The following is a 25,311-nucleotide window of genomic DNA, read 5'->3' as shown; positions in this document are numbered from 1 at the left end:
CAAAGTTACCACCCTTTCCAGCAACCACACCAGGTATTAGGTACGGATGAATAGAAACAAGCCAGTGAATATTGTCGGTGGTGACATCCCTCACCCATCCAAATCTGAGATGCGTTGCCTGCCACAGTATAATGCAGAGGTGCTAGAATCAGTATGGCTTATGCTCCTCTCCCCAATAGGTTTCCTGTGCCTTTAGCAATTGTGGGAGAGACAGAAATTCAAGCAGTGAAACTTTTGGGGATGTTGGAAGCACAGAAAAAGGAGTTAACCCTAACCAGATCCTGGTGTGTGTGTGTGGAATCTGAGTAGTAAGTCTTAAGGCACACACAATAGATTTCAAGTTAGATGGAAGTGGTTTTGAGAGAGGTGTGCATTGATGTCTATGGCACTCTTGAAAAGGCGTCACCCCTATTAGCCCCTCCTTGGGTTTTTGCACAGTCATTCCACTTGGGCTTGGGCACCTTTTGTTGCTCTCAGTGGTTCTTGCAGGCAGCTGGCAGTGCTGTAAGTACAAGAGACTCATTTTCCAGAGCGGATTCTAATACATGGTCACACACAAGTAAGCCCAAGGGCACTTATACCATATGAAAGGCAACTGGAGTGGCTGCGGTTGCTAATCGCTGTCAACTGCAACAACTGGCTGATAATCTCCATTTCAAAGTGGAGGCATTTGAGCGTTCCCATATCCGAGGCCAATAATGACTCTTGCTCCTTGAGGCGTCTTTTGCAGTGCAATCCCAAACAGAGTCAACCCTTCTAAGCCTTTTGAGTTCAACAGAAGGATGTAAATCTATTTAGGATTGCACAGATAGCATCTTGCTGGTCAGAGCGCCGAGAGCTTCGGCTTTGTTGGAGGGCTGAGGGGATTATACATTTTGCTGAAATTTGACCTTCTTAAAAGGTTTCATTTATTTGATGATTGGCTTGTAAAGCACCTTCCTTATCTCTCATGTGCATTTATGTTTTTTTTTTCCAATTTCACTGGACTCTCTGCTTCCTGTATTGCTCACCCACCCAGCAAAGGCAAAGAGAAGACAAAGGGTGATCACAAGTAGGTGTTCTGATCAGCCTCTTCTTGGCAAGCAATCTTCTTTCTTTCTCTTCCCCTGCCCAGCTTCTCCTTCCTTAAGGGTTATGAGCAGGGGTAGAACTTGGACAAACTCACTACTTTGGTGGAGATTTGAATGGACCTATGGCGCAGAGTGGTAAAGCTGCAGTACTGCAGTCAAACTCTCTGCTCACAATCTGAGTTCGATCCCGGCGGAAGCTGGGCTCAGGTAGCTGACTGAAAGTTGAGTCAGGCTTCAATCCTTCCGAGGTCAGTAAAATGAGTACCCAGCTTGCTGGGGGAAAGCATAGATGACTGGGGAAGGCAATGGCAAACCACCCCATAAAAAGTCTGCCATGAAAATGTCATGATGCGATATCACCCCAGAGTCGGAAACGACTGGTGCTTTCACAGGGGACTACCTTTACCTTTTTTTTAATGGATGAGATGTCCTCTCTTTTTAGCAATTCAGTGAAGCCCTCCAGATGCCAACAGGCAGCTACCTACAACATCTTTAATTTTTAATATAGACTTTTTTTTTAAGTATAGCATACAACAGGAAATCAAAAAGGGTAATTTGGAGTGTGCTTGCTATTGTTTTGGCAAAAAATCCTGTAATGTTAGTCTAATCGAATACTTTCACACTTTAATGAGCAATTATCTGCAGCTAATGAGGCCATATCAGAAGCCTTTTACACTTTCACATTCAGTCCTTTTTGAAGTTTTGAAGAACCTGATTTTTTATACGTTGGATTTCTAAAGGCAAAAGCACTTTTTCTCTGGTTATTCAGCCCTAGGGCCTCCTCCACTGCGGCTTCTTTCTGTAGATTTGTACTTATAAAAGAATATAATGAGTCATGGATATGCATAATAATGTACTGTAGTCAGTGCAGTCTTATAGAAGTTTGACCATTCCAAATACCTCCCCCTCAGCTCGGCTTCATAACACCATCTTATTTTAGATGGGTTCTGTGTTCGAGGTGAGTATGAGATTATCCTCGCTCCTCCTACTGTCGGATAGAATTAAGCAACAGGAAGAAGGGCAATCTGGCCCATCTAGTTTTGCTAACTCTGGGATGAGAAACTCCTGGAGATTTGGTAGTGGAATTTGCGGGAAGGTAAGGGTTTTGGAAGTTTTCTCCTGGGGGACTAACCTCTGTGGTCTGGAGATCACTTGTAATATTGGTGGATCTCCAGGCCACAGCTGGGGGTTGGCAAGCCCATGCCCATCTTTTTTCTGCTCTAGCAGCTGCTGACAAAGGCCTGACATTGGTGTTGTAGGTTTACTACTCCATCTTTCTGTATGCTCCAAAAGCGCATTTGGGCATGAGCAGTATCTCCTCCTAAAAAGAAAGGGCTTCAGCCTTTCAGGGGCACCAGGGTTATCAACTGGTCTGGAGGAAAAAATGTCCTATCCCTTTAATAAGAGGTTTAATGAATGAAAATGGGCAGCGGAAGCTTTTCACAGCATGAAATTAAACAATATCATCTGGTAATTGCTTGCAAACTGATATGAAGGCACAGCTAGAGGACGCAGTTTAAAAGCTGGCAACCCTATTTGCCACAGGTATATATGCTTGCAAAGTGCTGCTCTGGGTAGCCATCTGCAATCACTTATGCTCACTAAGGTATGTTATGCACTGATTCAAGTGGATCTTCAGGTTCCAGAGGGGCAGCTGTGTTAATTAACCCATAGCAAAACAAGAAAAAGGGAGCTTATGACAACTGGAAGGCCAAACAGATGTATCATGGCTGAAACTTATGTTCCATAAAAGGTGCTTGCACTCTTTAAGGCCAACAGCCTGGGACTGCCTCTTTCTATATCAGCACAGTATCTTTGAAGTGCCTTTGGATGCCCATTCTGCTATTTGCTGTTGCTCCTCCCACTTGGTGAAAAGGGCTTTCAGAAGCAGTCCAGAAGACCTGAGAGGAAGGACCTCAATAGGGTATAATGAAGTTCAGTTCCCCTCAAAAGCAGCCATTTCCTTCAGGGGAACTGATCTCTGTTGTCTGGAAATCAGTTGTAATCCTATGAGTTTTCCAGGCCCACCTAGCAGATGGCAACTCTATGATGTTGCAGCTGGAGGGAGAGCCAGTGTGGTGTAGTGGTTAAGAATGGAGGATTCTAATCTGGAGAACTGGGTTTGATTCCTCAGTTGTCCTCCATTTTATCCTCTCAATAGGGTTGCCAGCTCTAGGTTTGCCAATACCTGGAGATTTTGGGGTGGAGCCTGGGGAGGGTGGGATTTGGGGAGGGGAGGGATCTCAGCAGGGTATAATGCCATAGAGTCCACCCTTCAAAGCAGCCATTTTCTCCAGGAGAATTCATCTTGGTCATCTGGAGATCAGTTGTAAGAGCGGGAAATCACCAGGTGCTACCTGAGGTTGGCAATCATACCTCTCAACAGCCCCGTGAGGTTGAGAGAAAGTGACAGGCTAAGGTCACCTTGTGAACAACCACAGTAGAGCGGGGATTTGAACTGGATCTCCCCTCACCTCCAAATGCATTTTTCAGCATCATGTGTACATTCGTAAATCAGCATCACACATGATATGTATAATCACATGTATGCGGTATGCACTGGATATACAAACATCATCTAAATTAAGTTTACAAACTGCACAACATGTATTTCACCATATAACCAATCTATCGTCCGTGTTGCATGCCTTGTTGACAAGCTAATAGCAAAAGAAACAAAATGAATATTCACCCATACCTAGATTCAATTTTTGCAGGTTTCTTCCTTAATTTGTGTGGGACTACCCCGAGGGCTGACTTCTCCCTATCTTTTCTGATGCTGTGTTTTGGGCATAGTATTGTATCCTGTGGGTGCATAGACCTCCTTGGTGGATTGCATCCTATAGAGGCCAAATGAAATGATAAGAATTAAAAACAACAACAACATCACAAGCAAGTATCTAGGGCTGAGCATGTGGTGCAGAGATTAGAGTACTGGATCTGGGAGGTGCAGGTTTGAATCTCTGTTCTGCTAGAGAAACTTTCTAGGTGACTGTGGGCCAGTCACACACTAAGCCTAGCCTAGTGTGTTGTGAGGATAAAATGGAAAAGCAGAGAATAATGCCATAAGCTGCCATAGACTGCTAGTGGGGGGGGGGGGAAGCAGGGTATAAATATCTAAATAAATGTATTGCCTAATAAATGGTAGCTGCAGTAATCTTTGGTTTAATTTGCACATGCAGTTGAAATTCTGGGGTGTTTGACTGTTACTTGCCAGCCCATGTACAAGACCTTCCTGCTATGCTAGTTTTCTGCTTACAGGGGTGATTCCCAAAAAATGGCATTCACTTCCTGCAGTGGGAGTGGTCCAGACCATGCAAACACCTCAGAATACTGCCCACCTTGCCCTGACCTGGATAGTCCAGGTAAGCCTGATCTCATCAGATCTGGGAAGCTAAGCAGGGTTGACTCTGGCAAGTACTTGGATGGCAGATTTCCTTGGAACACCAGCAACCACCTCTCTGAATATCCTTCAGGCCACCAGTAGGGGTCAGTCACCAGAGGTCGACATGACTTCCAGGTACAAACGTGTACACACACAAATTCTGCTTGCCTTATTTCTACCCCATTCTGCTTAGGGATGACCCAACCTTTGCTAAAAAATACTGCCAAAATGTTTTTGGTCATGGTGGAAAATGCCTTCAACTTGATGCTGATTTTTGGCAACTCTGCAGGGTTTTCAAGGCAAGAGACAAACAGATGTTTTGCCACTGCCTGCCTCTGTGTCACAACCCTGGTACTCCTTGGAGGTCTCCCATCCAAATACTAGCCAGGATTGACCCTGGTTAGCTTCCAAGATCTAACGAGACTGGGGGAGCCTGGGCCATCCAGGTCAGGGTATAATCAGTGTTCTTACCTTGTTCAAAAAAGCCTATTCTCTCATGAGTCAAGCACTTCATAGTTGACAATTTGCTGTTGGTACAAAATGAACTTTTGTGAGTAGCTTCAGAGATGACATTCAATATGGCAGTCTGCTGAGTAGTCTCTCCGCCCCTACCCAAGTGAGATTGAAATGCTTCTTTTTTAAAGTGACTTTTTAATTTACACCAAAAATGATGCTTCAGGGGCAGGGAAAGCAGTGTGACCATGTGCTTGTGCAGAGCATTTTCAATCCAGTTTCAAATGTTTGCAAAATATATTTTTGAGGGTAGTGGATGCAATTTAGAGACAAATGCTGCAGCATGTGTAGACAGCCTTTCAAGGTGCCAAAGCACAGACAGGTGTGAATCCTAGCCTTCCTCCATTGTATGGTTGCCAACACTAGTTTGGGAAATTCCTGGAGATTTGGGGGTGGGGCCTGAGGAGGGCAGAATTTGGGGAGGGAGGGACCTCAGTCTTCAGTTGCGTGTAATGTTATAGAGTTCACCATCCTAAGCAGCCATTTTCAGCAGGAGAACTGATCTCTGTAGTCTGGAGATTCCATCCCCCCCAAAAAATATCCCATTCTGCTTCACAAAGTTACCCCAGAACTAATGCAGCCCTTGATTCCTGTTAGGGCAACTAGTAAAAACATAATGTAAGAAGCTGCCCCAAAGGATTTTTCACCAAGCCCTGTTCCTACTCTCAGCAGAGGTGGAAGCACCTTAAAAAAAATCCCATCTCAAAATGCATATCCAGTTATTATAAAGGCAAATTAAGTTCTGAATAATTCAGTGGCAGCCCTGTAATCAGATCCATGCCTTGAGTCCATCTGGAACACAAGGGGGCAAAGCATCCAGCAGTCCTCCGGCTCTCTTTCTAGCCTGCTAAGCAAGTCCCCTGGCTGGATGTTTGGCAAATGCCAATGTAGGGGGCAACTAGGAAGGAAGAAATGGAACTCAGAGACCTGCAGGCTAGCAGATTCTCAGATGAGTTACCAAATCACTGACATTCTTTGTAGGGGCCCAATCCAGGGTGTACGGGGGAAGGTGCATCACCAGTAGCACCTGTGGAGGTTGTCGTCCCAAGCATTCTTAGCTGTTCTCAGATGTTCTCATCTAATATTCACGAAGGGGACGGTGTCAGTTCTCCACTGCCACTTCTGGTTTCCCATCTGCGCCATTCCGTTCCCCTCAGTGGCAATATTTTGGCAGTCACAGAAAATGGGGGGCCATGGAGCCTTGCTTTAATGCCGCAAGCAGCCAGGAACAGGGTGGGAGTGACCAACGGACTCACAACGCCTCTCTCCACCCCAAGAGCACCCCCAGCACGAGGGGTCCTGCTCCTCCAAGCCCCCTCTCCTCTGCAGGGATGGTAGCTTTGAGACAAGCATAAAGAGTTTGCCTGATTTGGGACAGGTAGGTGATGACTTGAGTCCTACTGATTTTTGGATTGTGTATGCAGGTGTGTGTGGGGGGGTGTGCACAGGTGACTGCCAGGTGCCAAGGCATAATTGGGTCAAGGGCAGGAATAGGAGGTGGGGCTTCCAGTTTTGCATTTGGACAAGGGGGGGGGAACCTGGTGATATGCAGAAGGAGCTAGCATGCAGATGAGTTTCCTATTTCTGCTTATCATATATTTGCTGCTCTGGGGGTAATATTTCCTCCATGATTAAGACCCCCAAGTGTCCTCCATGATTAAGACCCTCAAAATTACTCTTTAATTCAATTAGAATATGCCAATTGGTGGGAGATGGCATTAAGTCATAGCCCTTGTAGGTTTTCCAAGGCAAGGTAGTTTGTTATTGCCTGCCTCTGTGTAATAGTCCCTGGCTTCCTTGGTGGTATCTCATGCATGCAGTAACCAAGGCTTAGTGTCTGAGATCTGATGAGATCAGGCTAGCTTGTGCCATCCAGGTAAGGGCTGTGCCAAATTACTGTATCTAATATGCCATGGAACAGCCAAGTACGTTATCTGTGAGGAAGTATCACTATAAGTTCATGAGGAGAGACATTTTAGATATTCATAAACTTGTGTGATACAGTCCTCTCGTGGAATTGTAGCACTTCTGGCATGTACATGGTGGTCGGCTTGTATGAAAACATCCCCTATCCAAGACTCCGTGAATGCAGAAGTCTCATCACATCTACAAGATGAATGAGGCATCAAATTAAAGCCAGAAATGCAGACACTTGCAGAAAAAAATAGAGATCTAACAACATTTCCTCAGAAATTGACGGAAAGGGTCGGGGAAAAACGTAAGAATGAAACAAAGATTAAAAAAATAAGCATGTAAAAGCAGGCTACAGCATTTGAAAGTTATAGGCTGTGTGAATTCTGCATCATTTGATAGAAGCAAGGCCTTCCTAGATATTGCTTCAGTTGTTGTTATGGAATGTTTAGGAACATTCCAACTGCTCAGAAGATTTTTAAAAAGCAAACACTCTCAACACTCAAGGCCTACGGTCACATGGGACATTTATGAGGAAGCACAAAAAGGAGGAGGCAGCAGTCATAACACCCAACTAAACAGTGGCATGATTAGTGTGCTCTGTGCTTTTAGTGCATGAGAATGTGGGTGAGAAATGGACAGAGGGAAAAAGCACATTCCCAAATCTTTGCAGGTCTCTCCCCCTGTACTATAGCAATTTAAAAAATCACTTCAGTGAATATCTGGGAATAAAAAACAGATTTGGGGTAACTTGGTGGACTGCCAGGCATATATTAGATATCAGGACAGAAAGGATTCTTGATATATGATATATTTGTACATATCTTTCATTTCCTTATGATAAAAAGCAAGACACATTTATAAATATGATAATATACTGCATACAGATCATCTGGGAGATTTTACATGTGTAGAAAAGGGTTAAAGAAATTAAAATGAGGCTATTGGAAGTTATTGCTGATAGCTAAGAGTGGATTTGGCCCTTGAAGGGTTAATGACATCCCATGTTCTTGCTGCTCAGATAGATTGTTCCTGATCAAAAGCTGCTGTTCAGATTTCCTGCCATGGTTGTGGCTGTCAGATCATTAGTTAGCCAGTTACATGACTCTGATTTTTTTCTCCTCTTCCCCCACCCCAGCAATCCGTGATTGAATGTGTTTTACTGCGTTAGGCTGAGAGCACAGGGACACATAGATGTGGCAGTGGTGTCCCTTGGCCTGGCCTGCTGTCCTCACTAAGTCTCAGACAAAGAAGATATTTGGCTTTTTATCCATCATCTTGAAAATATTCTTGGTTATTCTATACTCCACCCTCAAAGTCATTAAGTATTTTAATATTATTTTGCATGACCATTAGTTAAACACATGTCCTTTTCATCCCTGATTTGCATCTGTGTACAAGTTGTGCCAAGGGAAGGAGCCTGTATCCCTCATCCCTAGTTTACTCTACTTGTTTTTGGCCACATAATGGAAGACAGTAGCTGCCCACAGAGCATATGAAGCTGCCTATTCCTGAGTCAAATCATTGGCCCATTAAGGGCAGTATAGTCTACTCAAGCAACTGGTGTGGAAAAAATGTCCTGTCCCTTTAATATTGTGCCAAAATAGGCAGTTTGAAGCTTTTCATGGCATGGAGATAAATAGCATCACCAGCTAAATAACATCCCATGAAGCCTCTGTTAAGGGGACAGGATATTTTTCCTCCAGGAAAAGCCTATTTTTTCATGAGCGGGCCATTTCTTGACCTGCAGTCCTGTTTTGGACTGAATTAATGCAGCTACCATGCCCACTCCCCCTCCCTTGAAGGCAGATGGTCTCATTCCTTGTTCTCAGATTAAAGGGAATGGGATTCATTCATTCATTCATGTAGTTTTTCATTATGTGTTAATTGGTTGCCTGCAAGCACCTCTCACATCTCAAAGGGTTCATACATATTGAAAAGAAGTCAGAATCGCACAAGGCAAAACTGCAGATTTCAGGCAGCTGTTGAAATTGTTGAATACGTATCTGCCAAAAGACATGGGGAATCATCCATTGCTGTGCTCTTCACCTGGAAATAGGTTGCCAACCTCCAGGTGGCATGTGGAGATTTTTTTGCTATTACAATTGATTTTCAACGGACCAAGATCAGTTTCCCTGGAGAAAATGGTTATTTTGGCCAGTGGACTCTAGGACATTGTACCCTGCTGAGGTCCCTCCCCTCCCCAAACACCACCCTTTCCAAGTTCCACCCCCCAAAATCTCCAGGTATTTTCCAACCCAAAGCTGGCAACCCTGCTTGGAAACCGAACATTTCCTGTGAATTGTTCCCCTGGGAAGCCACTATTTGCCTGCTGTGGAAACTCCCATGTACCAATGACTACAGACTAGTTTCCCCTTTGGGGCATATAGCAGCATCCCCACACACCCTCCACTTCAGGTCAGGAAGTGGGGGTGGCTGAAACCTCTTCTCCTGTGCTGTGGTCCTAGACTTACTAACTGCCTGGTGGGGAAAAGTCCTGTCCCTTTAATAGAGGCTTAATGGACTGCTATTTACCAAGTGATTTTATTTACTTCTCTGCCTGAAAAGCTTCAGCAGCCCATTTCCACATATTGTATTTCTGTTCAAGGGACAGGGCATTTTTCTCCAGGCTTGCTGGCAACCCAATTGCTGACCCAATCACCTGTGTGCCAGTGAGTTTAGTTCCCAGCATAGATCCCGCAGAACTCATCTGCCCCAAAGTCCTTGTGGCAGTCATGCTAAAAAAAGCCCTGGTGAGGAGGAAGAAGAGGAGGAGGCAATTGGATTTATATCTCACCCTTCACTCAGAGTATCAGAGTGGTATTGGCCTAATGATAAACTTCTTGTTGTGAGGGGGGTAGGGATTGATCCCAATTCTCCCCACTTCTGGTCTGACACTCTAATCACTGATAGCTACATACTCATACAAAATTTAGTTCCTTGTTTTGTCTCTCCTTGCCTCCTTCCCTTCTTCTGTGTCAGAATTTAGGCTATAAATTCTTTGGGGCAGACAGCTAACTTTTCTTTTTCCCCTGCGCAAGCACCAGTCGTTTCCGACTCTGGGGTGACGTTGCTTTCACAACGTTTTCATGGCAGACTTTTTACAGTGTGGTTTGCCATTGCTTTCCCCAGTCATCTCCACTTTCCCCCCAGCAAGCTGGGTACTCATTTTACCAACCTCGGAAGGATGAGTCAACCTGAGCGGCTACCTGAACCAGCTTCTGCCAGAATCGAACTCAGGTCGTGAGCAAAGAGTTCAGACTGCAGTACTGCAGCTTTACCACTCTGCACCACAGGGCTTCTTTTCTTTTTACTCTTCTGTAAAATGCTCACTATATAAACAATAATTTATAACAATCATCTTAAAATATCTAGAAGAATTAACAGAATCTGTCTAGTTTGGTGTTTCATTTCTCCCAGTGGCTAATGAGATGCCTTTGGGAGGCTTGTGATGAGGGCATAGCAGCCAAAGTCTCTCCCCCCCTCAACTTTCCAGCATTTCCGGTATTCAAAGATATACTACTTCCAAATATGAAGGCTGAATTTAGACCTGGTGGCTAACAGCCACTGACAGATGTATGCTCCATGAATTTTCTAATCCCCCTAAGATCGCAGTCCATCATATCTTGTGGCAGCGAATTCTGTAAGATAATTATACGTGTGGTGTAATTGTCTGTTACAGCAAATTCTACAACCTTCCTAAGTTTGCTTTAAGGACCAGAAATGTCTGCTTTCTGGAAGTTGGATTTTATTCTCCAAATATACAGCTAATTTCCTTTCATCATGCCATGCAGTTTTTGGATTTGTAGTGGAATGGGAGTTTAATATGTGACTCGAATATATATAATGTCAACTAATGAGGAGCTTGTTCTGACCTGCATAACCCAGGCAAGATCTCATTGGATCTCGGAAGCTAAGCAGAGTCAATGTTTTGAAGAGGGAATACCAGGGTCATGACATAGAGCCAGGCAATGGCAAACCACCTCAGTCTTGTCTTAAAACCCCCGCAAGGTTGCCATAAGTCAGCTGTGGCTTGATGACAAAGGGGGGGGGGAGAGGACCTTATTGCAGATTTCACCTTTTCCATCTCTGCCAGAGATTGGTTCATTGTGGGCATGAGGGAAGGTTGGTGAAGGCCACAGCCATCGGGGAGGCTTTCCCTGGAGTGGATTCTTTTCCAAAGGGATGAGGGGGGAGAAGGAACAGAAGGCAACTTCCAAGGAGCAGGGAGAGTGAAAGTCAGATCAGAAACTAAAGGGATAGGCTGTTGGAAGAGCCATTTGAAACTCTGGGGCAGGGGTGGGCACTGCAGGTATGTGAGGTAAAGTACAACTGAAGTGAATCCAAGAGAAATTTCAGTGAGAACATGAAGGATCAAACCGTGAATTTCCCATGTGTTCCTAAAGAGCATCTATTCAACATCTTGCTGTGCCAGTGGGCGGGGGGCAATATCCAAAGGCTGAGAGGTGGGGTTGAGAGAGTTCTGAGAGAGAGAACTGTGACTGGCTCAAGGTTACCCAGCAGCCTTCAGGTGGAGGAACAGGGAGTCAAACCCCATTCTCTAGATTAAAGTCCACCGCTCTTAACCATTACAGCATACTGCCTCTCTAATAGCTGCAAAAGCTGGGGATGTTTATTTAGTCAGAAGATGTTTGTTCCACTCAACATTTTCCTGCAGCTTGCAAAAATGAAAGCAGATACAGCTAGACAATTGAAATGGGATGGCACCTATAAAACAATGAACAAAACCAGAAGTAATATGACACCATTGCATTGCTCATTGAATCTTGTATCCAACTTGCAACTGTAAATATCTGATGGGTGATCCTGGGGTATGCTTAGAGGGCATGCAGTGCAGGTCGTCTAGTTGAAGCTAAGCAGGTTTGGGTCTGGCAAGTGTCTGGACAGGAGATTCCTATGAATTCCATGATGGGTGAGATGTAAATGCAATAAATAAAAGATGTGCTTTGCAGTCCTGAGAGAAGATGAGGCAATTACTGTCAAGATTCCACTTATCCTGTTGGAATATGAAGCAGAGCCTTTTAGAAGAAAGCAGCTGGTGTGGGAGCTCATAGCAGGAGAGATGGTATGGGGGCCCCATAAAGAACTTCAGAGGTCAGGACCAGCACTTACGGTTGGAGCACACTGGCAGCCAGTGCTGTGAAAATATAATGCAGACTGGATATATTCACATATCTTGGTGTTTGTAAGGAAATGCACGCCTCTTTTATGCTAGCTGAACCTCTGTGATCATCTGCAAGGGCAACCCCACGCAGAGCACTTTACTGTACTCAGACCTCAAGGGCTCCCCTTGAACGTGCTTCAGAAACTTCAGGTTGTTCAGAAAATGGCTGCCAAGCTGTTGACCGATTCACGGGTCAGAACAGAGTTGCACACATCCAGCCCATTTGTGGCAACTGCATTGGCTTCCAGTTGGTTTCTGGGTCAAATTCAAGGTGCTGGTATTAACCTTTAAAGTCCCAAACGGTCTGGGACTGTCATACCTAAAGGATTACCTCTACCTCTATGACTTCCTGTGGTGTATTTATTCTACTGTGCATGTGTTTTTGGTGATACCTGGCCCCTGATTCACCCATTTGAGCATGACAAGGGTGAGGGCTTTTTCTGTCATGACCCTAACCTGATAGAATCCTCTGTCTGAGGAGACTCACACCCTGCAGGACTTGTCTGTGCTCCGCAGACCATGTAAGGCAGAGTTATTCCACCAGCTAACCCCCTAAGGTAATTTTGGTGGACCCTACCATCAATGCTGTTTTATGCCGAAAGCATTTGTTTGCTGTATGCTACGTTTTTACTTGGGTTTTATTGAAATGATGGTTTTAATATTGTTTGTATTGCTATGGTGTTAGCTGCCCTGAGCCCCAGTTTGGAGAAAGAGTGGGATAAAAATTTAATAAAATACATAAAAATAAATAAAATGTTACAAAACCATGGATCAGCATTTCATTTCACTCTACTCATCTCTATGCCCTTTATTTGGCTTTCCTCACTGTTAAACTTTACATCCTGTCGTGCTTTTTCAGTAAAACAGCTTGTAAGTGGATGGTGCAATAAAAAGGAGACGAGACTGGCAGTGGAAAGCGGGGATGCACCATAGAATTAGCCGTGTGGAGAACAAGGACTTGTTCTCAGTGACATCAGAGGGCAACACCAGACACAATGGGCATACAGGATGGTAGATTTCATTAGGAGAAATTTCCTAACAGCAAGAGCAATCCAACAATTGGAATCATTTGGTGTGGGGGGGGGGGTTAAGAGATGGCCATTTGTCATAGATGCTCTACCTTTGGATTTCCTCCACTGAGAAGGGAGCTGATGACCTATACGTCCCCTCTCAATGGTAGGATTCTAATATTAATAATGTTGTTCTTACAGAGCTGGGAAAGGAGTCTTTTCAGCCATGAAGCTTGGCAAGGCACGTGCTCCAAAGGATGACCACAGGAAGCAAGGTACATCTGCCCTCCCATCTATAATTTGCCCTTGTGACAGCAGGAAGCTGAGAGACCTTTGCAGGATTGAATCTGTAGACTATCAAGATTCAGATGAAACCTTAACAGTGTGTTTGTACCTCTGACAGATGAGCCTGCTGTTCTGGAAGCTGAAGACCTGGACCGGAAAGCAATGCGGCTTGGAGGTGGCCTGGATCCAGACACAATCTCCCTGGCTTCAGTCACAGCCGTTACCACCAATGTCTCTAATAAGAGGTAAGGAGAGGTGCCATACTGGAAATGATGTCAAAGCCCAAATACAATCCATGTGAAGAGAATCACAAGGCAGGAAGTGATATCACATCTGGGTCAGATTCCAAGTCTCAAATTTTAGAACTAAGTTCTCACTCTGACTTCCAGTAATATTTAATGCTTTATGGCTCACTCCATCCAAAAGGATTAGCACAGCTAACAATATTCTAAGCATAAAGCATCAAAAATGCTTTGAATTACATTCCCTTCCCCACCAGAAGCCTCTTAGAGAAGAAAAAAGTCTTATATAGAAGATAGCCAGGATCAGATTTTGAGGAGTCTCCAAGGAAACAGAATTCTAAAGTTGAGGATTAGCCTTAAGGATAACTCTCAGTGCCTTAAAGGAAGTAAAAGGGTCATAGGGTTGTATCCAGCCAGCTTTTTCCACTAGTGAAAAAAAGGATATGGGAATCCCTTTGACCACCAAAAGGGCTATGCGGGAGATCATGGGACGTATGTGGGCAAAAGCCATGTGGAAGAGAGGCTGGAATCAGGCAAGCTTTAGAGAAAAAATTGGCATGAGTCAACCCACACCATATAGCTGCTTTACATGGGGAGCAGTCTAGTTTAAATGCAATAATGGCTTGGTCCAGGTATCACATGAAACCCTGCTTTAATTAAACTAACTATGATTAGTGTGATTGTTTATCTGAGGCTATTCCATTAATAAGGGCTCGTGAGAGTCCATCAGACCAAGATGGGATGTTGCTTGTTAGCCAAACTTGGTCTTAACTAAGTTTCTGTGATGCCTGAATGCATCTATCCTGATTTAATCCTGTCTTCTTCTGTGGCAATGGCCTTTCAGGTTGGAGAGAGAAAGACATTCAACTAGTGTCTGTCAAGGATTTCAATGGCTGTCTGTGACCTGAGTTCTGGTTTCACAAACTAACCATAGTTAATATAAACCATACCTTTGTGTTACATCTGAAACAAGTCAATGTGAAGAGTGTTGACTGCTCAGGAATATTGTATCAATGCTTGTTGTTTTCATCATCCTTATTATTAACTTTTCAAGATCCAAGCCAGATATTAAAATGGAGCCCAGTGCTGGAAGACCCATGGATTACCAGGTATGATGCTTCCATTCTTCCCTTCTATGTTACTTGAGTGAAGTGCTGTTTCTAACTGCATTGTCTTTTAGTCTGGATTTGGGCTGGCCCAAGAGTTCACAACATGCTTCGTTCCATTGGCCTAACTCCTGCTCTCTACTTCTGCTGATGCACAATGCCTGGGAACCAGCCCTGTACCATTTCCACACACACAGGGTCTCTCCATGAAGTCCATCTCTTGGGAATCTTGGATCAGCCTCTTTCCCACTGAATCCTCTTTTTCCCATTCTCCAGTGCCTTCTGGTTGATTCCTCTTCTTTTCATCTAGCAAGTGCTCTGTCTTATTTAACTGGTCTGGCATGGTTACCATTTTTCTATGGCTGGATCTCACACCACTCAGATGATATCTTCAGAGTGGATTCATGTCTGTAGAGCAAATCACAGGCTCAGAGGCTGGCATCTGCAGCATGGCAGTGTCTACCACATGCCCTTTTCTCTGGATAGTAGTGACAAGTTTCAGTTCCTCTGGACCTGCCCTATTCATAGTTCTGTACAGCCATTTATGTGCCAGGCCAGTAGCAACCAACATCTTCTGTTATCTGCCTACCTTTGTCTGCTTGAAGAGACAAAATAGACCAAGTATCTCCCCAGGAGGTGCTGTGGATCAATGGCAGAACATCCAGAAGGCCCCAGGTTCAATCCTTAGCATCTCCAGTTAAAAAAGAGTCATGCAGTAGGTGGTATGAAAGACGTTTGCCTAAGATCCAGCAGTGCCTCACTAGTCAGGGTAGACAAGGCAACCCCAACAGGCAAATCATCTGCTCAGAATACAGCAGCTTCATATGTTCACTTATTGAAATTGATCCAATAGAGGGCATGTTGCCCAGGGTCCACCCCCCCAAAAAAAAAAATTCCTCAAGGCAAGTTCAAAATAAAAGCAATGCTCATCAAGTTCAAGACATCCAATGAACAATGCTGTAGTACAGAATTAAAAGACAGTGTGAACAACCAACTGACCAAGGTTGGCTATGGAGATGGGAACATGTTGCAGCTGACCTTTGGTGATGCTGTAAGGTTTTCAAGGCAAGAAACGAATGAGGGCCATTGCCTGCCACTCCATAGCAACCCTGAATGTCCTTGGTGGTCTCCCATCTAAGTACTAACCAGAAGCAATCTTGCTTAACGTCTGAGTTCTGACAAAATTGGGCTAGCCTGGGTCATCTAGGAGACGGCAAGCTGTGCTACAAGCAATGTAAAAACTGGAACATATTGTATGTATGACTACCTTTTTTGCTGTCTTTCATCAATTTGCACATGTGCATCAGTAACATAGAGGGAATAAACTGAAAACTGAGGTAAATCATGGATGTCCAATTTCAGAGTTCATTTTAGACATTCCTGTAGGTAAAATAGAATTGCAGAAGGGTGAAACTTTATGCAGAGTGAAATTCCAGAGCAAAGAAGGAATGGAACTGAGGAAATCCACTCCTCCCCTATTCCCATTCTGTTTCTGGCAGTCAGTGCTCTTTTGGAAAGGAGTGTGGAGAGGGGATGCAGGAAGAACTGCGGCTCTGAAGACTGCAAGGTGTGTGCATGCTAAGTTTCTTTCCCGCCTTAGGTCAGCATCACTATAATTGAGGCACGGCAGCTGGTGGGGCTCAATATGGACCCTGTGGTATGCGTGGAGATAGGGGAGGAGAAGAAATACACATCCATGAAGGAATCGACCAATTGCCCCTACTACAATGAGGTGAGTCCACTCTGGGTGGTCATTGGCCTATCAGCCCCTTCCTGGATCTATATGACCTCAGCAAAGTGTTCCTGAATGTACAGACTTGGGTTAGCATTACATGAGGAGTGACAAGGAGCTGGTAGCATTAATGCAGGAGCGGAGAGTAGGTGGTCTTCCTGGCCACCAATGGGAAGAAAGGTAGCTGTAATGGGAGAATCATCAGGCCCACCTATTGGCCTCTGCAACTTCCCATCATGTCTTCAGCCAACAAGTTTAAAAAATGTCTCCAAGGTGGATATTTGTAGGGAAGAAATGACACACAGGAAGGGTTTGGCATCCACCTGCATTCTCTCCTGCAGATGCCTCATAACTTCCCCGTTAGCAGGGGATCTCATGTTTGTCTTGCAGTAGGTCCACACTCAGTGCTAACTGAAATGTGCCCAGTCTGTGGGACCTGCTAATCAAAATGCAGTGTACCATTCCACGTATGGTGACTTACTAGGTGCTCAGGGTGAGTAGGTGTCATAGGCACCTGGCACGCCATGATTCATGGCTGTGGGAGGCATGTCCTACAGGTCTTTATTTCTATTGGCTAACATTTCTTATCATATTATTTAGAATCTTCTGCCCCACCCCTTCAGTTTTCCCAGTTTAAATCACCATCTGTTAGATGCATTAGGGGAAAACAACTACACCCCATCCATGCTCCGTGTCTTGCACAATGCACCCTTGTCTTGGGGTTCACTGCAGGATATGGAGACCAAGGATGTGATGGGCCAGTGGCCAGAGCCATGGCTAAGGAGCACTGTCTCCTTCTTTGTAACTGCAAATTGCTTTGCAAAGGTTAAATGCTGTACAATACTGTATCTCAAGAAATCTCTTTAAAACAAAAAAAGCATTTTAAAAAATTGCATTTTGCTTCTTGTGCATTGTTTGTGTGTTGATTTCATCTGAGGCTCTTTTTAAAATAAATAAAATTTTAAAATAAAAATAAAATAAACACATTTTATTTATTTTTTTAATTTTTTAGGACAGATCAACTGTCCATTTTGCCCCAAATATTTTTCCAGTCTTGTGAGGGGCAGTTAGATTTTCTTCTACCGTTTTTTGTTTGTTTGTTTCAGCAGCAGGAAGATCTGTGGCTTCCTTCATCTTCACTTACAACTGTTTTCATTTCCTTTATCCCTGCAATGAAGATCTTGTGAGAATTTTGCCTCTTCACATGCCACAAAAAAACCCCTAACTCTTTTTTCTCTTTCCAGTATTTTGTCTTTGACTTCCATGTTCCCCCAGATGTCATGTTTGACAAAATCATCAAATTATCGGTGAGCAAGATTCACTACACATTTGTGGTTTACTTTTTGGATTTCTCGATAAGTGGCCCATTTCAAAATTAGTATCTCAGAAAATGACTATCTGGGTTGGACAAGATGACCTCACATTAAAGTTGCTTTCTTGTGATGTTTTATCAGTGCACATCCACACGTAGTGGCACAAAGAACAAACAGACTGAAGGAATTGCAATTTGTGGTAGTGTAATGATCTAATTCTGTAATTAACTACAGAAATGCTTCTAGCTAACCCAGACCTAAGAAGTGGGACACAACACAGATAAATTTTGGAACAATAAAGAAATGAAAAAGGGGGGTGGGGAAGTTTCTTATGCATAATGGAAAGGATACTCATGTTTACCCACATTCCATGCTTAGAATGCAGTATTAGATACAGAACTTGCTTCCAGATAATCTTAGCTTTCATATTTTTTAAAAAAGAGTTTCTAGTCCTCTTGGCTGAAAGGATAGTTTTTCAAATTGCATGACCCTAGCCAGCACCTCAGACATTAAAGAGGTGATAGAATAAGATTGTCAGTGATTGGGCATGGAGTTTCAGTTTATTGCCTTTTTTCATGACTTTTATGACTGGAAAAAAAAATCAATTATGCAAATAGTAACTGTTGTTACCCACTCACAGCCCATTTGGGAAAGGGCAGGCTATAAATTAAAATAAATAAATAGAGCCATGAATTATGCAGACTGAGGCCAATAAGTTTCCTCAATTTGTGTGATCAGTCCAGTTTGTGCCAGGATTTGGATCCTATGGGTACACACTTAGCACTGATAGTCCTGGATAATCTACTGCCATGCTCCTTCTGGTATTAGAACCATCACTCCGATGTTCCTGTTCTAATTGACTTATGTGAAACAAAACTATCGTTTCACTGTGGATTGCCATTTAAAGTATATTGGCAGCATATGGGAAAAATGGAATGCCAATACAGCAGATCAATTTAAAATTTGAACTACTTTACACCTGAGACTCACTCCTTGCAATGCTTGAGATCCTTGCAATGCTTGAGATCCTCTATGCATTAATGATAACCCATGTCCCTTCCCCATTGTCAATCTGCAGGTGATTCACTCCAAGAACCTGCTGCGTAGTGGAACTTTGGTGGGCTCTTTCAAAATGGATGTAGGGACTGTTTACTCCCAGTCTGGTATGTAGCACATGATGCCGATTCTTATACATAATGTGGTTGTCATAATAGCTCCTCTACTTTTATGGTATTCATCCAAGGGAATTCTGGGTTTATGAGCATATGATACCAACAGCTGATGTCCACATGGTACTCCTGGTATGTGATCTGGGAAGTCACTTAGTAATTGAACTGCGTTGCCAGTAGGATTAAAATCACTTTATTTTAATTCATCCAGTTAATGGATAAACTAAAAGCAGCTGGTTGAATTAATTAGATTAATCCAGTGGCTGAATTCACCCAAGAGGCATTTAATCACTTAATCTGCATTATGCACCCTTCTTTGTTGATTTTAAGAATGCTTTGGTGGGCATTCATCCAAAAGATGATGGTTTTGCGGTAGCCATGCTATTGGATTTCTTACCTCTGCCAGTTTGACTGGAAAATTCCACATATCAACTTGGGTTCTCCCTTACATGACCCGAACTTACACATGATTTCCCCCCATTTTCTGTTTCCTCGAAATGTATTTTTCCTTAAATAAACATTTTCCCCCAATACTATTTATGTGTCAGTATTTTTGTATGACATATGCTGTACATATAAATTGCATACAAGAAGCAAATGAATCATCAAGTCCAACAATGAAAATGGGCAGGCTGAAACACACAGAGCCAAAAGAAAAGGAAAAGGACACATTTGGCCATCCTTCTGGGTTCGGGCAGCCCAATGCTAACCATATTTCATTGGAACTAAGTCTCACTATGTTCAGTGGGATTTATTCCTAGATAAGTGTGCTTAGGACTGCAACTCTAAATTACATTTTTGATTACCATGACAACACCAGTATAACAAAGATTACAGGAGGGGAACTCCCCAATGGGGATTTCTTATATATTTTTTCCACCTTGCCCTTCCTCCAAGGAAATCAGGGTGCTCTTGGTGGTTCTCTCCTCTATTTTGTGCAAGTTTTTATATCAGTTACTGGAAGACTGTATGAACACTGGGCAAGCCAATAGAAATAGAATCTGTCATGGCCATCAGAACAGCTAGGTAGTTGGGATGAGTCTCAATATTTTGTGACCTCAAACAAGATGACTCCATTACCTTGTCCAATGCTGCTGCTGACCAAATCCAAGAAGATTGCCTTGGACTGGGCAGTACCCACATTGGTCCATGTGATGTCCCTTGCCTTCCACACTACTGATTGCTGGGAGTGAGCTCAGCCCCTGAAGTACTCAGCAGTCTCCTCATTCCACCACCAGTTGCTTGAGTAGAGAACCAGCCCTGATGGGAAAACTATTTTGACTTCCATACAGCAGCTTCTTACTTGGACACTAGCATCTGAAGACCACCTAAAGATGAGCTTTATGGGTATATATATTGTTGCATATATACACATGGTTGTGTATATATCCAATATATAACATTGGTTGGCCAGTTGTACTCGTTGGTTGGTTTGATTTAATTTTTTTTTCTCATATCGTTTTCCTGGTTGGTGTCTTCTTGTTATCATTCATGGCCTAAACAGTTAGGACAAACAGAATAACTGTGAGTGTTACAAGCTCATTTATTTTGGCTTCTCTGGGAAGCACGGTAATGAATTTACAGTAAATAATTAAAAGGATTGCTTTTTTAAGAAAAACCTGTTAAAATATTCTATGGCCTGATTATCAAAACATAGCAGTATATACATTAAAATCAGTCACAAAATGGCTGATTCTGCCTAAGCAACTAACTTGTGAAAATGCATGAGCCACAAGGCCTGGCAGGTGATCTAATATCTTCTTCTCTCCTTGCAGAGCATCAGTTCTACCACAAGTGGGCCATTCTGTCTGACCCAGAGGACATCACAGCAGGCCTGAAAGGTTACATAAAGGTTGACATTGCTGTGGTGGGCAAAGGGGACAACATCAAGACGCCACACAAAGCTAATGAGACAGATGAGGATGACATTGAGGGGTAAGGAATAGAAGGGTGGTGTTGACTTCCTCATCCATAAGTTGAAAGAAATCTATCACCATAGAAGACAAGACTGGAATTTAGATTCTGGGAACGGTTACTTTCTCAGTGTCCAGCACAGTTCTTTCTAGAAATTATTATTAATTGTTGATTAGACCTAATAGTAAACAAATGCCATCCACACATGCAGGGTTTTTTTTGTAGCAGGAGTTCTTTTGCATATTAGACCACACCCCTCTTATGTAGCCAATCCTTCAAGCACTTACAGGGCTCTTAATACAAGGCCTACTGTAAACTCTTGGAGGATTGGCTACATCAGGGGTGTGTGGTCTAATATGCAAAGGAGCTCCTGCTACAAAAAGGCCCTGCACACATGAACACATGAAGCTGCTTTATACTGAATAAGACCAATGGTTCATCAAAGTCTGCTAAGACTAGCAACGGCTCTCCAGAATCTTAAGTAGAAGTCTTTCACATCACCTATAACTTTTCACTGGAGATACCTGGGATTGAATCTAGAACCTTCTGCATGCTGAGCAGATGCTCTACAACTGGGACACAACCCCTCCCTAACACACAGCCCAACATGTTCCTCTCTTTGACTTCTCTGCTGCAGGAACCTGCTACTTCCAGATGGTGTTCCTCCAGAAAGGCAATGGGCTCGCTTTTATATCAAGATCTATAAGGCAGAGGGGCTTCCACGTATGAATACCAGCATCATGGCGAATGTGAAGAAGGCCCTCATTGGTGAAAACAAAGATCTGGTAGACCCTTATGTCCAAGTGGTGTTTGCAGGACAGAAGGTACATGCTGGTTGTGGGTGGGAGGCTCAAGATGGGCAGCCTCATCCTGTATTGCACAAAGATATTTCTTATCTACTTAATGAAACAATTGGCATTTTACTTTGTGCAAGGAATCCTCAGAACCTGTTTCCAGCACTTAAAAATAACTTGCTTGTGACTCATACAAAATAAAGCCTGAAATCTACAAATATAATTCACTGTGGCATCATAAGACAGTATAAAGTAGTCCTTTCATTTTAAAGCTCTTTATGACCAGGGAGACCCACATCTCTGAGAAACTACCTCTCTCTTTTCAAACCCCATGCACCAGTTACAATATATCCAACAACATCTCATTGTTGTCTGGTTATCATTCTTCCCTCAGGGTGTTGAGAACACCTTCAACCCATTTAAGGCCTTTTTTCAGCAATAGCCTTGATTCTCCAGAGTGACTTCCATTATGAATTGATCTCCTTTGCTGGCCTTTAGAAAATTGTGTAAAGTGGTTTCATCTAAGAGGACTTTTTGTTAATAATTGGGCAGTAGAAATTTTTTATTGCTGCTTCTGTGTGATGATGATTGCCACTAATAATGGTTCTGAAAATTTTGTTCATTGATGTATTTGATTTATTTACGTAATGTTTTATCCTGCCCTAAATCAAGGGAGCTCAGAGTAGCATACATTGCTCTCCTCCATTTTGTCCTTTAGAGTAAGAAAGAGTGACAGCTCCAAGGTCACCCACTGTGTTTCCATGGGAAAGTGGTGTTTCAAACCTGGGTCTCCCAGATCCTCCATACCACCTAATACAAAATGCAAGCTGTCTGATTTTATCATTGATTGTTTTTGTGATTTTTTTTTTTAAAAATAAGCTACCTGGGGTGTCTTTTTATCAGGGGTGAGGGATGGGATGTAAATGTATTACTAAATAAATAACATTTTGAAATTAAGATTTTGTTTTGGGAAGTATGTCATTGACCTCCCCATCAGTCTGGCATGTTTTGCCGTCTGCCTTCCATCTTCAGAAGAAAACCACAAGATGAACTTGGCAGATCTCTCCAGCTTCAGAAATACCCACAGAATTTCTGCCAAGTTATAATATTAGGTAAATGAGCTAGATTCCAGAAGCACCTTAGAGATCAACAGAGTTTTCTGGGCATAAGCTTTCCAGAGTCAAAGCTCCATTCATCATATCTGAAAATGGAAGCTTTGACTCTCCAATGCTTATTCCCAGAAAATTTTTGGTCCTTAAGGCATTATCTGATTCAAATCTAGCTCTTCTGCTGTGGATCAATGTGGCTATCTATTAAATGCTTAAATCTGCTTGATTGATTGTATCTATGCCACACCTACAGTTGTTTGCATATGTCACAGTCTAGAAATGAGTCCTGTTATGGCCTTCCATCATCTTCAGTTCCATCTTCTTTTTCTTTGTCACTCAGGGGAAGACCTCTGTCCAGAAAAGCAGCTATGAACCTCTATGGAATGAGCAGATTGTCTTCACAGAGATGTTCCCCCCCCTCTGCAAACGGATCAAAGTCCAGATCCGTGACTCTGACAAGGTTAATGATGTGGCCATCGGGACCCACTTCATCGACCTGAGGAAGGTCTCCAATGAAGGAGACAAAGGTGAGGTCAAGGTGAATGGAGTTTACCTTCATTATTTGGATATGAGAAAACCCAGTTTAAGTTGCATAGGATGAAGACAGAAAACAGATTTTTTGGAAAATTTAAAGGCCTCATTGCATCTTACAGATGTCTCAGGTGAAATAGGTTTTGCATGGTTTTGAAATTCTACAAAAACACACAAAGCCTATATAAAGGCAGCAATAATGGGATGAGTGTGTGCACCACAAGGGTAACATTGCCTTTCTTGTACCACTGTCACCATCCTGAAAACCCAGTGTTCTGTCCCTGGCCTTCTTCAGATCTGCAGTGGTCTGAGTCAAGGACAGTCATTTGCATTCAGGGACCTGGTACAGCATACAGTTGGAAGGCCAAGCTATGATCTAGGGGGTCCCTGGGTCAAGTGACAACCCTGCCCTAGGCTTACTAAGGCCCCATGGCAAGCCTGTCCACCTCAGTCCCTCATCTGCAATAAGAGGATTGTATTACTGACCAACCCCACAGGCCTGTGGCAGGAATTTGAAATATAAATGACTAGTATTATTGTTACTGCTTAGAGAAGCTGATGTCAGCTTTCCTCCTTGTTAAAGAATTATTTTCCCTGTTATATTGATGGGAGAAATCAAAAACCCAAATCTCAATTTTAGCCATGGCTTGTATGGTTTTTACCATAGAATTTCTGGTGATTCCTAGAGCAGACTGACATCACTTCCAGATTTCCCGAGGAAGTGATGTAACACTATCAAACTATTAATTTATTTATTTTTTAAAAAATGTTCCCACTGGTCACTGGAGTAGCAGCAAGAAGCAGGAAATAGGGGTGGAGAAACCTGGCAACAATATTAAATTTACAAAACAAACTTTTAAAAATGTTTGTGAAATATTTTTGACAGGGCTTTTTTTTTTAGCAGGAACACAGTTCCGGATGACCTGGTGTCAGGGGGTTTGGCCTAATATGCAAATAAGCGCCTGCTGGGCCTTTTCTACAAAAAAGCCCTATATGAAACAATGGGGGTATCAGGGGGTGTGGCCTAATATGCAATGAGTTCCTGCTAGACTTTTTCTACAATAAAAGCCATTATTTTTGATAACATAAAGAGATACAGAAATGCATATATGCTATTTAATTTTTTTTAAAGGCCCATAACAAAGGAATCATGTGTGAAGAGGCAAGACCCAGATCTGATCCAGTGTTTGACTTGCTTATGTGTATTCATTTAAGACAGATTGCAAATCCAGGGTTGCCATATGAATAAAGGACCAATAGTTAAGTGATAGAAATGTTTGCAATTTGGATAAATGACCTGAACACGTCAGGCTTATCTGCATGTGCCTAATTTTCTTTGTTTTGACGGTCTCTGCAAGGTTTCCTGCCCACCTTTGGTCCTGCCTGGGTGAATATGTACGGCTCCACCCGCAACTACACTTTAATGGACGAACACCAGGACTTGAATGAAGGTCTGGGAGAGGGAGTTTCCTTCCGTGCCCGTCTACTCATTGGCCTGTCCGTGGAGATCTTAGATACCAGCAACCCTGAGATCACCAGTTCCACAGAGGTTCAGTTGGAACAGGCCACGCCTGTTGCCGATGTAAGTCGTCTGTCCTCTCTGTGACTCAGCAACTATGTAGGGGTCTATTGGTGTTGGGTCTATGTAGCAGTCTGTGCGTGTTATGCAGTCACTGTAGTTAAGAAAATGGATGGGAAGCATCATTTTCCTGTGGAAATATTTATTTTTCTATGTTGTGGGGAATGCAATATGAAACCATGGAAAACATGGATTAGATGATCCTGGAGGTCCTTTCCAACTCTATGATTCTATGATTTTTGTTTGAAATGTTGATCAGACTTGGTTGGGGGAGAGGCTGCATGGGAGTTTTTCCAGGGCTGGCTGCATTCTTCCTCTAGATGCCTTAAGGCATCCAACTCTGATAGTCAGAATCTGGGTACCTGAGGCCAGCTTCCTTTCATTCATGAATAGTACAGCCTGGCATAAAACTTATACACAATCTCAGCCTGAAGAAACTTCCTGGTTCAGTTCCTATATAACT

The 25,311-nt window shown here is 43.1% G+C and overlaps 1 protein-coding gene across 1 annotated transcript in view; it reads left to right on the top strand.

The window, feature by feature from the left end:
* The window catches only part of OTOF (otoferlin), a 199,353-nt gene that overhangs the window by 114,293 nt on the left and 59,749 nt on the right, over positions 1–25,311 (top strand). Inside the window, exons 6-15 of the mRNA XM_060250592.1 lie at positions 13,276–13,349; positions 13,478–13,604; positions 14,656–14,710; positions 16,308–16,439; positions 17,684–17,746; positions 18,831–18,915; positions 20,697–20,856; positions 21,473–21,659; positions 23,079–23,265; positions 24,628–24,851. Of these exons, the coding sequence (XP_060106575.1) occupies positions 13,276–13,349; positions 13,478–13,604; positions 14,656–14,710; positions 16,308–16,439; positions 17,684–17,746; positions 18,831–18,915; positions 20,697–20,856; positions 21,473–21,659; positions 23,079–23,265; positions 24,628–24,851 (1,294 nt within the window). The remainder of the gene's footprint in view (positions 1–13,275; positions 13,350–13,477; positions 13,605–14,655; positions 14,711–16,307; positions 16,440–17,683; positions 17,747–18,830; positions 18,916–20,696; positions 20,857–21,472; positions 21,660–23,078; positions 23,266–24,627; positions 24,852–25,311) is intronic.

Source organism: Heteronotia binoei, chromosome 1, assembly GCF_032191835.1.
Source record: "Heteronotia binoei isolate CCM8104 ecotype False Entrance Well chromosome 1, APGP_CSIRO_Hbin_v1, whole genome shotgun sequence".
NCBI classification, from domain to species: Eukaryota; Metazoa; Chordata; class Lepidosauria; order Squamata; family Gekkonidae; genus Heteronotia; species Heteronotia binoei.
The sequence above is the reverse complement of the archived record's forward strand: the minus strand, read 5'-3'. Positions and strand labels throughout refer to the sequence as shown.